We start from the raw sequence: 14,596 nt of genomic DNA on the forward strand, positions 1-14,596 counted from the left end.
ACGCTTTCCGGTAGGGGACACTGGCCATCGGTCCGCAGGTGTGTCAGAGCTGAACAGAAAGTCCTTTCCTCTGCGGGGTCGGGAGAGGCGGACCGGGAAGCAGACCCTCTGGAGGGGAGCGACCAGTGGCGTCTGCAGGGAAAGGCTCCCGCCGCGGTCAGCCGAATCCCAGGGGGAGCTGTCAAGGGCACGCAGCCCGCCTTCAGGAGCTTGCGCAGGCTTGGGGACAGGCAGAGTTGGGGGTCTGCAGGAAGCTGTGGAACAGCGCGGGCCTTGGCAGGCCGAGCGCTCGGTCACCTCAGGAAGTGAAAGGGAGCAACAGGCTCTGCGGAGTGAAAGTGTGAGTCAGCCCGGAGGTGCTCGCCATTGAGCTGTGCTCAGTGCTTCCTGAGACCTGCATGACGGCGCACGTCTTCACGATTCCAGAATTCTTTTTTCTTCTTTTGTCACATTTTTAAGCTCTTTTTAATCAGTTTCCCAAGCGAGTCATCAATGGCTCTTCCTGTCATCAATTGTTGTATCTGGTGGAAGGGTAGCTCGTTAGATTTGTCACCTGCCGTCTCATAAAGATCACATGCCCGGCCCCCGTTGTTTTAATTGAGATGTGCTCGATGCATAGCATGGCGTACGACATACGATCCGACATCTGAACATGTCGCGACGCGGTGGCCACAGCAAGTCTAGTTAACAAGTCACCACCACAGTGCTTTTGATCACGAGTTATCGCTCACATTTTTTAAAATCCCAAATGACACACTGATACTAGCTACTATTTATGAAGACACGCTCTAGGCACTGTTTCAACTGCCCTGCACGGCCCAGCCCAGTGACCTGCCTCGGCACTCTGAGATGGGGACACTCGTGGTCTTTACCTTACAGAAAAGGGAACTGTGACACGCACAGGGCTGGCGACCTCCCTGCGGGCACACAGCTTTCAGGGTGAATCCAGGCAACTGGGCTCCAAGGCAGCGGCACTAACCACAGCCCTGGGGCCTTCTGTCAACGTTGCCACATCTTCTCGGTCACCTGGCAAAGTATCTTTGCCGACATGAGACAATTAGGTGAAAAACGTGAATGTTTGAGCCACTGGGTCCTCCTCACTCATCAGCTTTACTGCTGAGTTGAGTTGGTTCCAGGGAGTCATATGACTGTGTTATAGCCTACAGGATATAGCTGGTTAATCATCTGCCTTTGGGCACAGAGGCGTTACTTTTAAGCAGGAAGTGGTAATTCAGCAATTTGCTTTGGGCCAATCCTGGTTTCTCACTGCCTTTTTCTTAATGGCCATTAGAAATTCCATGTTAGCAGAACGGGTGCCCCTGAGCACAGCGAGCACAGCCTGCCCCGGCAGCCTCCTGTGGACCCTGCACTGCCCAAGGTGAGCACCGCTAAGCCCCTCGCGCCTTGCAGAGGTGTCTTAGCTTCTCTGACACCAGTCTGAAGACTATTAGACATGGAACTGTTTCCCTCTTAAGAACTCCAGACTGCGTGGGAGGCCGGCCGTGGACACTACGTCAGCGTCCGCGCCTCTGCGGGCACGTTGCCCTTGCGGTTCTAGCGGCCGCAGGGTTATCAAGAAAGCCGCTGTTCCTCTCAAGGCACAGTAAGTGACTTTAATTCCCCTTCACTAGAGTCAGGGAGATAGCTTCTTCCTATGTTAAATATCTGGAGAGAAATGCAATTCTTTATTTAAGTAACCAGAAGAAAAGGGTTGGAAAAGCTAAAAACTAAGCTGAGACACATTTTGGAGGCAATGCAAAAAGCGGTCGACGCAAAGATGGATCATGAGCAGGTGTCCGAAAAAGCCGAGGCCTTGGCGGGAAGGAGCTGGTCAGGGGAGCCAGTTAAGAGAACTTCGTCGGGTGGAAATGTTTTCTGAGACTCAGCACAGCACAGGAGAAGCTCTGATAACAGCCACGAATGGCATCATGATCATGAGGTCGGGGTCTCGTGGCCGTGAAGGGTACGTGGCTATGCGTGGAGGGCCGTAGGTCCCTCCCCGCAAAGCTTATGTAGGAAAGTAAATGTCGTGCAGGTCGGCGCTGGAAAGAGATAAATGCGAAGTCTGAATGAAAGCTGTTCCTGAAGTGCTTAGAGATATGTGTTCTGTAAATAAAAAAGAAAATGTAAAAGCGAGCTTCCACAGAAGCAAAAGGAAGCAAAAGAAAAAACAAAAAAAAATCATAAACCTGTATACAAATCACTGGAGAAAACCTTCTGGCTTCTTTCTTAATCACTCTGATTCAAAAGCAGAAGGAAGCCAGCCTAGAGTTTCGGCCCCACTGATGTTTATCTGAAAAAAGACAAAACTCGGTGTGTCCAGTGATTTAGATGGATTGAGAAAAATGAGTTATTGAATATAGACCGTTGCTGTTCGTAAGATTCTGATTTCGGCAAGAGGTTTTGAAATGAATATATGATTTACGGTCTTGTGGCAGTTTTCCGTCCTTCAGAAAGATCCTCTGGAGGCGAAGTGAGCGAGAGCAGAGAGGGGCAGGCAGCCCCGCGCGGGCGTGAGGTCGGCCCTAGGGGTTCTGTGGCAGCAGGAAGACCGTGGACGTAAAGCCTCACGTGATCCCAATGCCCAGAATGTACCTAGAACTTACTTTCCAGCACACTATGTCGATCCCGTTATGTATTACGCATTGTTAATTCCAAGCCCTTATCTGGTATTGTACACACACATATCTGCATTTTACAGTCCTGCTCCATGTAATATCTAAATATCATTGACACACACTCAAGAACAAGTTCGCAGTACAATTCAATGCACTCCAAAATACTATACACACATTCTCCATTGTCTGCTTTATACATGACATTCTGTGCCATTGCCAATATATTCTGCACACACACCTGCCTTATACACATTCTGTACACACACACACATCATGGCCATGCCCTGCACACACACCTTCTATGCCATCTGCCATTACACTTCCATGCCACACGCTCTGGCCACACACTTTATACATCTGTACCACACACACTCTCACTCCACACATCTGCACACACATCTGTGACACACACACTCTGCATTACGTAAATTTCTACACAGCTTGGTAATAACATTACCCCTGTAATAATATCGCATTCACACACATTCATCGTATTAATACACACATTCAGACATACACATTCCGCATATTAATTCCTGCCATTAATTCATTACGATTTGTAATTCCATTATCATTAATACAGTTACTATGGTGTGGGTACACATGTACTCTTATTATTATTATCTGTATTGTTACCTTGTACACACATTAATCAAGACAGGTACACATTCATATCCACAATTTATTAATATCTGTAGACACACACATCTGCACACACTCCATTAATTCATGGCTAATATTTCCACACACAACACACAATATATTATAACACACATGCATTAATACAACAGAATGGACACAATTTATTATGCATCGGCGTGTTGCAGTATCTATACGGGAGACAAACACAAGATGATGCACATCTATGCATGCAGCATTCATGGACACACACAACACACGGGACACACACACATCTATGCATGCAGCACATTCACGGACACACACACACACTCTTTTTAGTTCTTGCTCCTCGTCTTGCAGGCTATTTCTATTTATGGAAATAGGCGCAGAATTTAAATCTGCTTTAATTTGATTGTAATGAACTGTTAAACATGTTATTCAATTTGTTTGAATTAAATATTTAGCAGTCTTTTTGCTGATAGTATTTCAGTAAATATTATCAATGTTTTCCCCATGTTCCCCCTTGGGTAGAGTCTGTCCGTGGCCAAGTAGACAAACACGGCCATGCCCTCTGCCTTTCCAGCCATCTCCTCTCCCCCTGAGAGCTTACTGCCCTCTTGGCTGTCCTCTGTCTACTGCCACCCCAGCCCTGGTCCCACCAGCAGACTGCCAGGAATTTGTCTCTCTGAGTTTATCGTCAGCTAATGGATACCAGCTGAGACGCTTGCTGCTACACACTTACACGGCGTCCCGCCTGTCCCTGGTCACCTGTGTATGACTAAGGACTGCCGAAGCGTCAAAGTCCACAGAAACGGCTTCTGTGGCGTAGAGGCCGAGTGAGGCCTCTGGCGGGGACGGGGTGGGCGCGCTGGGGAGAACGGAGCGCGGCCCGGCTTCTCCCAGCTGGCCCGGGCCTACGCCCTGCCCTTGGCTCGCTAGGCTGGCTCTGGTTTGGGCGGCACCTGTTATCAGGCGTTCTTTTCATTTTTGAATGAAATAATCAACTAGCTGTTAGTTTCTGAGGCCTTGTCTTTTGCTCATGGTGCTTAAGAAAAATGGTACCAGGAAGCCACGTGAATTTATTGAATAAAAATGTAAGTTAACATTTTAAATACTATGTTAAAAATGTTACTCTATTTAAGTAACATTAAATTTTTTCTTAAAATGATACTTTCCTTTCATGCGTGGTAACAAAATCTTTGAAATGTTAAAACTGAGAGGCAGAGTCTAAGTTCTCATTCACCTCCGTACATCTAATTTGGGGATTTTAGCACATTTGCTTCTCATGGAGAGGGTAATACGGTGCCATGGCTTCAAATCCTGAATGCAAAAGTCATAGGAGGGTTTAACTTATCATTATGTGTTTTTAAAAAGGGAGGAAAAGCCATTCCGAGACACTGTCTTCCAGGAAAGGCTGATTTCTCACGTGTCTGTGATGACGGACAGCCCAGCAGGGGTCAGCTCAAGGCCCACATGTAACGATTGTTTGATGCAGTTTCTGGGTGGTTGGAAACACTGGAGTTAGAGACTGGCGTGGGGACCAGCGTGCTGCCCAGGGGCCGATGACGCATTTGCCTCGGTGGCTCCCTCGCTGGCTCGGCATCTCAGACGATGTCGGCACTGAGGAGGCTGAGCCGGGGGGTGGCAGAGGGCGCCCGCGCCCACCCTGCGCCCACCCCGCGCCCAGCCCATTCCCAGCCCGCGCCCACCCCGTGCCCACCCCGCGCCCAGCCCGCGCTCACTCTGAGTGAGCAGACTGACGAGCATTTCCTTGGAGTCAGCATCCCCAGAACACCGCCTCTGGGGGCCTGTGGGGAAGGAGCTTTGGGATGTGGACAGCCACTGCCGCTCACTGTCACATAAGACCCGGAGGACGAGCCTGCGCGGCCTCCCCGACTCACTCCGCCCAGCAGCTGCCTCCGCTTCCGTTCCTCCTTCCACACAGAGCGCCTGGGACTCGGTTTAAATGCTGCTCCAGCCCAGGGAGCTCGTTTGTCACGTGCCGCTGGAACCCTGCGAAGCAGTTCCCCCCGTGAGAACGCATCTGCATAACCGGGAGACCGGGAGTGAACGCAGACCTCCACAGGCCCCAGAGGTGTCACCTAACGTCCATCCTTACCAACCATCCACAAGGCGCAGACGGGCCAGACCGGTGTGGAGCGCGTGCAGCCGGGCCGCGGGCCTGGGCTGCTTCGCTGCGTTTGTCGACAGAGACGCCCAGGCTTCTCTCCCTTGTCAGTGCCCCTGGCAGTTTACAAGGAGAGCTGGGCAGGGCGTCCCCAGACACAGGGGTGCTGTGTCCTTTCCTTCCCCATGAGCTGGATCTCCAGAGACGCTGACGCATAGTGACCTGCCTTGCTCGCCCTTGTGCTCCGCAGGGGCTCACTGCCCGTGGGTCCCGGCGAGCTCGCCCCTGCCTCGGCAGCGCTGCCCCCCACCCTGGGGTGAGCTGCTGGAACTCCCTTCCCCTCGGGGGCCGGATCCGCCTCTGCCCTCTCTGCACGCGGGGCTCGTTCCGCCCCTCGAGGGTCGGCCCGCACCGTCTTCCAGTGGCAGCCTTGCAGCTGTCGATGGCCTCCCCTTGCTGACCCGTGTGGCCGGACAGCGGCGGTTCCGAGACCGTGGTTTCTGGCAGCATCTCGGCTGCTCTGCGTCCGCCGACACCAGCCAGGCCCCTTCTCAGGGGCTCGAAATTCCCGTGCGGACGTGCCCAGTGTGCGGTGGGTGGGACCGTCCCTCCCGTGCCCTACATGCCACCGTTCCAACCGTTTGGCCTGAACGTTGAACACGGGTTAACTGTAACAGGCCACAGCCACCGGGCGCAGTTTTAGTTTTCTGTGGCTGCGTGACGGAGTCCCACGGACCGAGCCGCGGGGACCCCCCCACCCCCCAGCGTGTCGCAGCGTGCAGGCCGGCGCCGGACGTGGGTGCGTGGCCCAGAGCCGGGTGCGGGCGGGCTGCGCTCCTTTTGCAGTTTCTAGAAGAAGATCCGTGTCCTTGCTCAGCCCGGCTGTCGCCAGGATTCAGCTCTGTGGTCGTGGGGCGAGTCTCCACGCGCGTGGTGGCCGTCAGCTGAGGGCCGTCCCAGCTCCCAGGGGCCACGGGCGTCGCGGGGTCCGCGGCCTTTAACGCAGCAGCAGGCTCTTCCCCTCCTTCCTCCTCAGGGGGACAGAGTCTCTCTCCCCTCCGAGGAACTCACGGCTGCGTCGGCCACCGGGGTCATCCCGGACACGCTCCCCACTCAGGGTCAGAGCCCGGAGCCCACCTGCAGATCGCCTTCGCCACACGAAGTCGCGTCTTCGGGTTCGGGATCGGGCGTGGACGTCTTTGCGGCCACGGTCCGGCTGACCCCCGGCCCGGTCCCTGCCCACCGCGTGTGTCTTTGCTGCTCAGTGTGACCGTCACACGTGGCTGAGATGAGGAAGCACAAAGCAGCTGGAGGGTTGGACGGTCCCTGTGCCCGCCGACGAGTCACCCGTCCTAGTGAAGCCAAACAAAGCTCTTAGCGTTTCTGCTGCGGCCGGACGCTCGGTTTCTGTCTGCGCAGGTGGCGGTGAGTCCGGGAGCCGGTCTTCCATCTTCCCCACTAAATTCGCTGCTTCAGGTTTAAACCGTTGTTTGATTCTGCTCAGGGTTTTCCCGCGCCGACTCTGTTGCTCACTACGATTCCAGCCTTCTTACCGTGCTCAGACCCACTGAGCTTGTCCCTTCTAGCTTTGTCCCTAAAGTCAGGAAGAATAATGCGTAGCACATGGCTGATGACGGAGAGCCACCCCGTCCCAGTAAGGCCCCCCGGGCGAGGTGGCCCCACGGGCCAACACCCAAACCACCCACACGCCACCATCACATCTGGTTCATACCTCTGCACCCCAATGACTTATGCATTTCAGACCGAATCAGAGATTTGCAGGCCTGTGGTCTGTGTGACCATGTCCACCGCGGCTAGCAGAGAGACAGGACTGTCAGCAAAGGCACGCAGAGTCCCCACACGTCCGTCCCCAGGCTGTCCCCCAACACACTTGGGGCGCCAGCACCCCTCGGCCTCTGCCACACCCAGAGGCATCTAGTGTCACTCTGCAAACAGGTTTTGAGTTTTTTCCGCAGGCCGGTTCTCGGGCTCGACAGAGCGGCCACCAGGTGGCAGCACTGCCCCCAGGCCTCGCCTGGTGCCCCATGGGCCCTACGTGACGCGCCAGGGGCCTGGGATGGCTGCAGAGTCCCGCCAGGGGCTGAACGCTCATGCGGGGGTGGCAGCGAGTCACGGCCACGGCCACAGTCAACGCTGCACGCGCGGCAGCTGAACGCCGGAGAAGCAGCCCTTATCGCAAACCCAGACCGACTACGATGATGCCCCGAGCGTCTCGTCACGGGGTTTCCTCCTGGAGGCCCCGAGCTCTTCCTCCCAAGGACGGTTTAGGACAGTCCGTCCTGCACGTCCTCGAAAGCCGGCTGGTGCCGCAGAGGTATCGTGTGCCCTCTGTTTGGGGAACGTGACTTAGGAGACATCTAAATTCCAAAGATAAGCGCGTTGCATTTTTAGAATCGGCTGAGCTGAATGCATTTTGTCTGAGATGTGACGAGTGGCAGGGACGGGGACGGTGTGTGAGAAGGGGAAGGACCCCTCACGGAGCGGGGGCCGCCCCGCCGGGCCGCGCACTCGGCCACCGGCCGTCAGCCAGGGAACGGACCGCGGCCCTCGTCAGCACGGCCCACTCCCGGTTTGCTGGGGAAGGCGCAGAAAGTCCCCCTAAAGCTCCTTCATGCCTTTGCCCTCACCGTCCTCACAGCAGAAAGTCCACAGCCTGTTTTGCCAAAGAGCGGACAGTCGCCGCCCTGGGGCAGTTTGCTTGCACGAAACATGCACGGGCCTCTTTGCATACTGTGGTGGCACCATCTGTCGCCAGCACAGTTCCCTTGAAACAATTCACGTGACTTCTGTGGTGACGATGGTGGTCTGGGGCGGGCTGACTTGGTTCCAGGAACTGTGGGTGACTGGCCTGCACGACAACCTGACAAGAATCTCTGTCGAGAACACAGGCTCTTCACCACAAGAGCGCCGGCTTCGTCCTCGCCCAGGTGTGTGCGGTGTCTGCACCCCCTGGGGATGGGACGCCACCCCTCAGCCGTGTGGGGCTTATGCATGTGGGGTGACTGTGATGCATTCTGCAGTTCTACTCAGAAATCAGAGTAAACGAAAGGAAGTTCATGTCCCACGAACAGAGGTGACCCAGACCAAGCATCGGGCACCTCCGGCCTCCAGCCTGCCCGCCTGGCCACCTGCCGTCCGCCACGAAGCCAGCCGACCCCGACGCCGCCCGCCTGCCCAGCAGCCGCCGGCCCCTCGTCTGCCTGTGCCCGTTCCTGCTGCCCACGTCACACGGTTTATGGTGATTTGTTCACCTGACAGGAAGCTCGAGCTCGTGTTCGATTCGATTTGCATCCTCAGTAGACATTTCGCGAACATTTGTTGAACCGAATGAAATTTCAATTCAGAAAACACTATGTATCATAGTGTGTGGCTAAAGATACTTTTCTGAGAACAGGCGTTCAGCTGGGCCCCGTATGCTGGGCCATCCCCACGGCCTTTAGCCACCGCTGCCATTCCCACCATAATGTCATTGTGTCCTGTCTCCACCCCACCCACCCCCACCAAGGAGCCATAACCGCCCCTCCCAGCACCTGCTCAAGGCTCCATCATCAGCGGCGTCCATTCGCCCTCCCCCCACTCTTCCGCACGGTCCGCCCCTTTTCTCCTTCAGGGGTCACCCCAGGTCCTGCTGGCCCCGACCCTTCCAGAGCCTCCTCGGTCCTCAGTGAGGCCCAGTTTCTCTGGCTGACGGCACATTTGCACACAGCTGTTTGCAGTTGGTTTTTAACGAACTTGACTGAAGTCTAATTTATATGTCACCAGTTTGAAACACAGGTGAATTGATGGTTCGGTTCCAGACACCGCAATAAAGCAAGTCACGTGAACTTCTGGGTTTCCCAGTGCATATCAAAATTATGTTCACACCGTGCCGTAGTTCATTAGTGTGCAGTAATGTCATGTCTAAAAAAAGCCAAGGCGCACACCTTAATCAAACACTTTACAGCTAAACAGTGCGAAGCACCTCCTGAGCTTGCTGGGAAACGGCCCCAGCGGACTGGCTCAGTCAGGGCTGCCGCAAACCTCCGGTCAGTAGGACTGACGGCTGACGGACAGACGCACGTCACCGTCGCGTCCTCACGGGGGACACACCGTCGTCACAGCACGGTCCCTGCTCCGCTTCCCAGCCAGGCTCGTCCCCGCCCACGGCGATCTCTGCCGTGGCTTCCACCGCGACTGGGACCGGCTCGCCCCTTCTAGAACGTCCCGGAAAGGCAGGGACGCCGGGCCCGGTCCCAGCAGGACGCCTGTGAGGTCCCCCACGGTGGAGCGTGCACGGTCCCGATGGCTTCTCTGCTCCCCGGCGGACGGACGTTGGGGCTCTTCCCCTTGGGGCAGTCAGAAGACTTCGCCGCGGACGTTCGGGCGCGAGCCTTTCGTTTTCATTTCTCCCGGATGAACCCGGAGGAGTCAGCCGCTGCTTCTCGTGGCGCGCGCGTGTTTCACTGACGAGAGTCGGCCGCGTTGTTTTCCGTGGGCGCGTCACGTCCGTTCCTGCCGCCGAGGTGCGAGCGTCCTCGTTCCTGTCTGTCTGCCTCCTCGGGCGGGCGCGAAACGACACCTCGGAGCAGCTTTGACTCGCATGTCTCTAATGAATAACGGGGCCCGGCGTCTTCTCGGTGCTGCTTTGACACCCCCTGTTTCCTCTGGTGGAGCGACTTCAAATTTTTTGTCTGTCTCTTATGGAATCGTGCGTCCTCTTGACACTGAGTTGTAAGAGATCTTTGTGTATTCTGGGTAAAATCCACGATCAGACATAAGTTTACAAAACATTTTCCCCATTCGATGTTTTTTTCCTTCCAGTGTCTTCTAGAGAGCAGAAGTTTTAAATTCTGATCAAGCACAATTTATCAGTTTTTCACGGTTTCTGCTTTTTATAATGTATGTAAAAAATCTTTCACTTCCAAGGGCACGAGGGCCTTCTGCACATTTTGTGGTTCTAGCTGGCGCAGGTAGATCTGTAACTCATTCTTTGGCCTGTGGAGTGAAGTAAGGGACGAGGATCGATTTCAAGCTTTGCTAGGGCCGGTCCAGAGCAGCATTTAACGTAGGATTGTGTTGGCCCCATTAGCCTTCCGAGGAGGCCGCAGGATGCCCAGGGCTTGGGGGGCTGCCCTCTGTCTGTGGGGGAGCCTCGTCCCGCCTCTGGGGGCTCTGAGAACGGCTCTGCCCTCCTCCCACAGCCCCCGCCCAGCCCCGTGATGCTTCTTCCTCTCACGGATGCGTCTGCCCAGCCTCCTTGAACCCTGACCCGTGTGCCCGGCTCGGCGAGACTGCGCTCTGTTTAGATTGTCCCCTCTGCTCTGAGCTTGAGAACCGCCCCATGCAGGCTGGGGGCTTCGCGGGGCTCACACGAGTGAGGACTTCTCTCGTCCTCTGCCTGTCGGGGACCACGACCCCACGATGTCTGTCGTCTGACGTCTGCACACTGTTATTTAATGTATCTTATGTTTTTCCTGATGGTTCACTGCAGAAGTCACGTTCTGACTGATGTGTTTGATCAGATAGTCTGATAGTGGTCTCTGCATGTGCGTCTGTGACACAGAGGCTCCGTGTTCCACCATGCCCCCCTGCAGGCGACCATGAAGTGTGGCGGTGGTCCCACCAGCTCCCCGTCCTGTGTCCAGAGCAGTGACAGGAGGCAGCCAAGACCCCAGATGAGTGGCAGCTTAGGACGGAACGAGGTTGAGGTCCAGTGATTCGTGACTGTGGGAATAAAGCCAGAGTCACGTCACACAGGAAGTGTGCTCAGAGAACCCTTCGGGGTGAGCTCTGTGCTCTGCCGACCTCCCTCAAATGCAGGGGTCAGGACAGACTCTGCAGGGGAGGGCCTGCCTGGCCCAGCGTGACAGATGACGGGGGACTGTCACCTCTCTGCCTGTGCTCCTGACACTGCATTCCTGTTGTTTCTGTCTCTTCCCGACTTTGCCAGGCCACATGGTGAGGGATGGATAGTGAGCACAAAGAATGCGAGGCCAGAGCTTACTCTCTCTCTCTCTCACACACACACACACACGCACACACACACACACACGCACACACACACACACAGTAAGGAGAAAGATAACACCAGATCAAGGAGACTAAGCAAGCGTGAGAATAGCAGACTTCTTCTTCCTGTCCCAATTGGGTTTGTTTCAATGATAGATTTCAGGGTCCTTCACCCCCAGAGCCAGCTCCGCCCTTCGCTCTCGTCCTGGTGACTGTCCTGAGCCCGGCCCGTGGGCTGTCCCCCTTGGCACTCCCAGCACCCTGCACGCCGAGGGCGAGTTGTATGATCACAGTCTAGGCCGCCGGCTGGCCTGGATGAGTCATTTCACAAACACGTAAGCTTAGAATTTCTTTTCAGCCGGAGCCATACCGGCCACCTGCAGGAGACCTCCCTCTGTGCCAGCCCTCCGTCCGCAGCCTGCTTGCTCTCCAAGGACCCGCAATGGCGGGCCTTTCTCACACGCCGGCCTGAACCTTCCTCCCTCCCCACGCTGCTTTCTGACAGTTACGATGTGTCCGCCTCGGCAGATGAGCGGTTGTTACTTCGAGTGTACGTTGGCCGTATCTGTGGCTTTTAAGAAACATGTGCGTTCCCACTGCCTTTCCAGGCCAGTCTATTCCGTAGATCTTGAGAATGAGCCTCGAATTCAAACTTTAAAAGATTCTCCCAGAGGTTCTCACGTGCCCATGTGGCTGAAAGCCACTGAACTGCGCTGGGAGCTCTCTGCAGGCTAGGACTACACATTATAAATATTTTGGACCTATCCTCACCTCTATACATTTTGTTCAGAGGAGTCTTGTTGGATGTACTTGAATTTTGCAGGAAGATTTTTGTGCGGATCAAAAAATTTGAGGTTGTGCTGACATCACCCTGGTCTACACTGTAGATCCAATGTCAGCAAGTTACAGCCGGGGACCACCAAGCCCGGCCGCGCCCATTCACATGTGTCATCGTCTGTGGCCGTCCTCAGACGTCGAGGGCAGATCTGCAGGACGGTGCGAGCTGCAGGGACTAAAGGATTGAGCGTCTGGCCCTCTGCAGAGAGAGGTCGCTGACCTGCGTTCTGAATGAATACTTTTAGGTAGAAAACGTGCCGTGCTCTTTGCTCGGATGCGGTTGCGCGTGGTCCCATCGGTTCCCTGGCCGACCGAGAATGTGCGTCTTAACCGCTCTGATTTCGCTTCCTTTCTTCCTTAGATCCACTGCTCCCCGGTCCTCTCTGCTGCCGCCGGATTCTGACGTCCATTCCCCTTGGGACCGGGCCCGAACTCCTCCCGGGCCAGGCTGCACGATGAGTATGGTGAGTGTCTGTGTCGTTCCGGCCGGGAACACACACACGTTCGCTTGATTGTGGCTACTTGAGAATTGCTCGACGGCTAACTCGACCTTCGTCCATTTTCCAGGAGCTGATGAATTCCAGCGTCAGCTACTTAAATGATAACTATTCCGAGCTGGATTACCCCACCATCGACTACGACAGCCTGGTCTGCAGCCTGCAGGAGGTCCGGGCCTTCTCCAGGCTCTTCGTTCCCATCGCTTACTCCTTGATCTGCGTCTTCGGCCTCCTGGGCAACGTTTTGGTGGTGGTCACCTTCGCGTTGTATAAGAGAGCCAAGTCCATGACCGACGTGTACCTGCTGAACATGGCCATCGCGGACATTCTGTTCGTCCTCACGCTTCCGTTCTGGGCCGTCAGCCACGCCACGGGCAGCTGGGTTTTCAGCAACGCCATGTGCAAGCTGACAAAGGGCGTCTACACCATCAACTTCACCTGCGGGATGCTGCTCCTGGCGTGCGTCAGCCTGGACCGCTACGTGGCCATCGTGCAGGCGACCAAGTCCTTCCGCCTGCGTGCCAGGACGCTGGCACACCGCAGAGCCGTCTGCCTCGCCGTGTGGGCGCTGTCCGTGCTCATCTCCAGCTCGACCTTCGCGTTCAACCAGAAGTACGCCCTGCAGGGCGGCGACGTCTGCGAGCCCAGGTTCCACCCGGCCGCCGACCCCATCCCCTGGAAGCTGCTGGTGCTGGGGCTGCAGCTGCTCTTCGGCTTCTTCGTCCCGCTGGTGTTCATGGTGTTCTGCTACGTGTTCATCATCAGGACCCTGGTGCAGGCGCAGAACTCCAAGCGGCACAAGGCCATCCGCGTGATCATCGCGGTGGTGCTCGTGTTCCTGGCTTGTCAGATCCCGCATAATGTGGTGCTCCTGGTGACCGCTGCGAATTTGGGGAAAGTGAACCGATCCTGCAACGCGGAAAAGCTGATCGGCTACGCCAAGAACCTGACCGAGGTCCTGGCCTTCCTGCACTGCTGCCTCAACCCCGTGCTCTACGCGTTCATCGGCCAGAGGTTCAGAAAGTACTTTCTGAAGATCATGAAGGACCTGTGGTGTGTGAGAAGGAAGCAGAAGTCTCCCGGCTTCTCCTGCTCCAGGCTCTACTCGGAAACCTTCATCTCCAGGCAGAACAGTGAGACCGTGGACAATGACAACCCGTCCTCCTTCACTATGTGACACTCCCCGCTGTGCAAAGTCCCCCCTGCCCCGCAGCGCAGGACGGCACTGCCCTCGGGCTGGTGCGGGGCCGGCCCTGGTCCGCCCTGGCATGCAGCGTCCCCGTTCCCCGTGACTGCAGCACGTTACGGCTGGCAGCCCCAAACAGGCTCTGGGAAGGGCTGAATTAAGAAAATCGTTTAGAAATATGAACATTTTCACAAACATTCAGGAAGCAATTCTAGGCCCCGGTCTCTTCTGGGCATAGCAAAAAGTCACACGGTTTGAAAAGCTAAACAGAAACAAAACAAAACAAAACAAAACAGAAAACAAACAAAAAAACCCTAAAATGAAAACCAAAAACCCTCCTGCAACCCATTTCAGGCAAATGGTTAACATTTTATCCGCCAGAACGTTTGCTGTTGCTGTTTGCAGGCAGCTCGTGGACTGGCTTCAGCTGTCGCTCATCCCTTTGACACACTCAGCGAGTGTGAACCGGCAGGAAAAGCAGCAGGAAGAGTGCAGGAAAGGCTGTGTGGAAGGACAGCGAAGGTGGCTGGAAGCGTTAGTGACAGCTGTCACCACGGCTGAGGCACTTCCGGCCCAATGGCCGTCGACGACGTGCTGGATTCCTCTGCAGTCGTTAATTCCCTGGAGTCCCATCAGACAGAGGTGACGGCGCACACCGGGCACACACCCAGCTCACACCCGGCGCACACCCAGCTCACAC

General features: G+C 55.6%; 1 protein-coding gene across 2 annotated transcripts; it reads left to right on the forward strand.

The window, feature by feature from the left end:
* The first annotated feature begins 1,218 nt into the window (after positions 1-1,218).
* CCR6 (C-C motif chemokine receptor 6) lies at positions 1,219-14,209 on the forward strand. 2 transcript variants are annotated; one of them, XM_039881520.1, is made up of 3 exons: positions 1,219-1,378; positions 12,575-12,677; positions 12,781-14,209. In XM_039881520.1, the coding sequence occupies exons 1-3, from the start codon at positions 1,281-1,283 to the stop codon at positions 13,885-13,887; spliced, it is 1,308 nt and encodes a 435-aa protein (XP_039737454.1). In that variant the 5' UTR covers positions 1,219-1,280; the 3' UTR covers positions 13,888-14,209. The 2 variants fall into 2 exon arrangements, with proteins under 2 accessions (XP_039737454.1, XP_039737463.1); XM_039881529.1 differs by having other exon boundaries at positions 1,274-1,603.
* Positions 14,210-14,596: the final 387 nt, after the last annotated feature.

This window comes from Pteropus medius, unplaced genomic scaffold, assembly GCF_902729225.1.
Source record: "Pteropus medius unplaced genomic scaffold, Ma_sr-lr_union100, whole genome shotgun sequence".
In the NCBI taxonomy this organism is placed as follows: Eukaryota; Metazoa; Chordata; class Mammalia; order Chiroptera; family Pteropodidae; genus Pteropus; species Pteropus medius.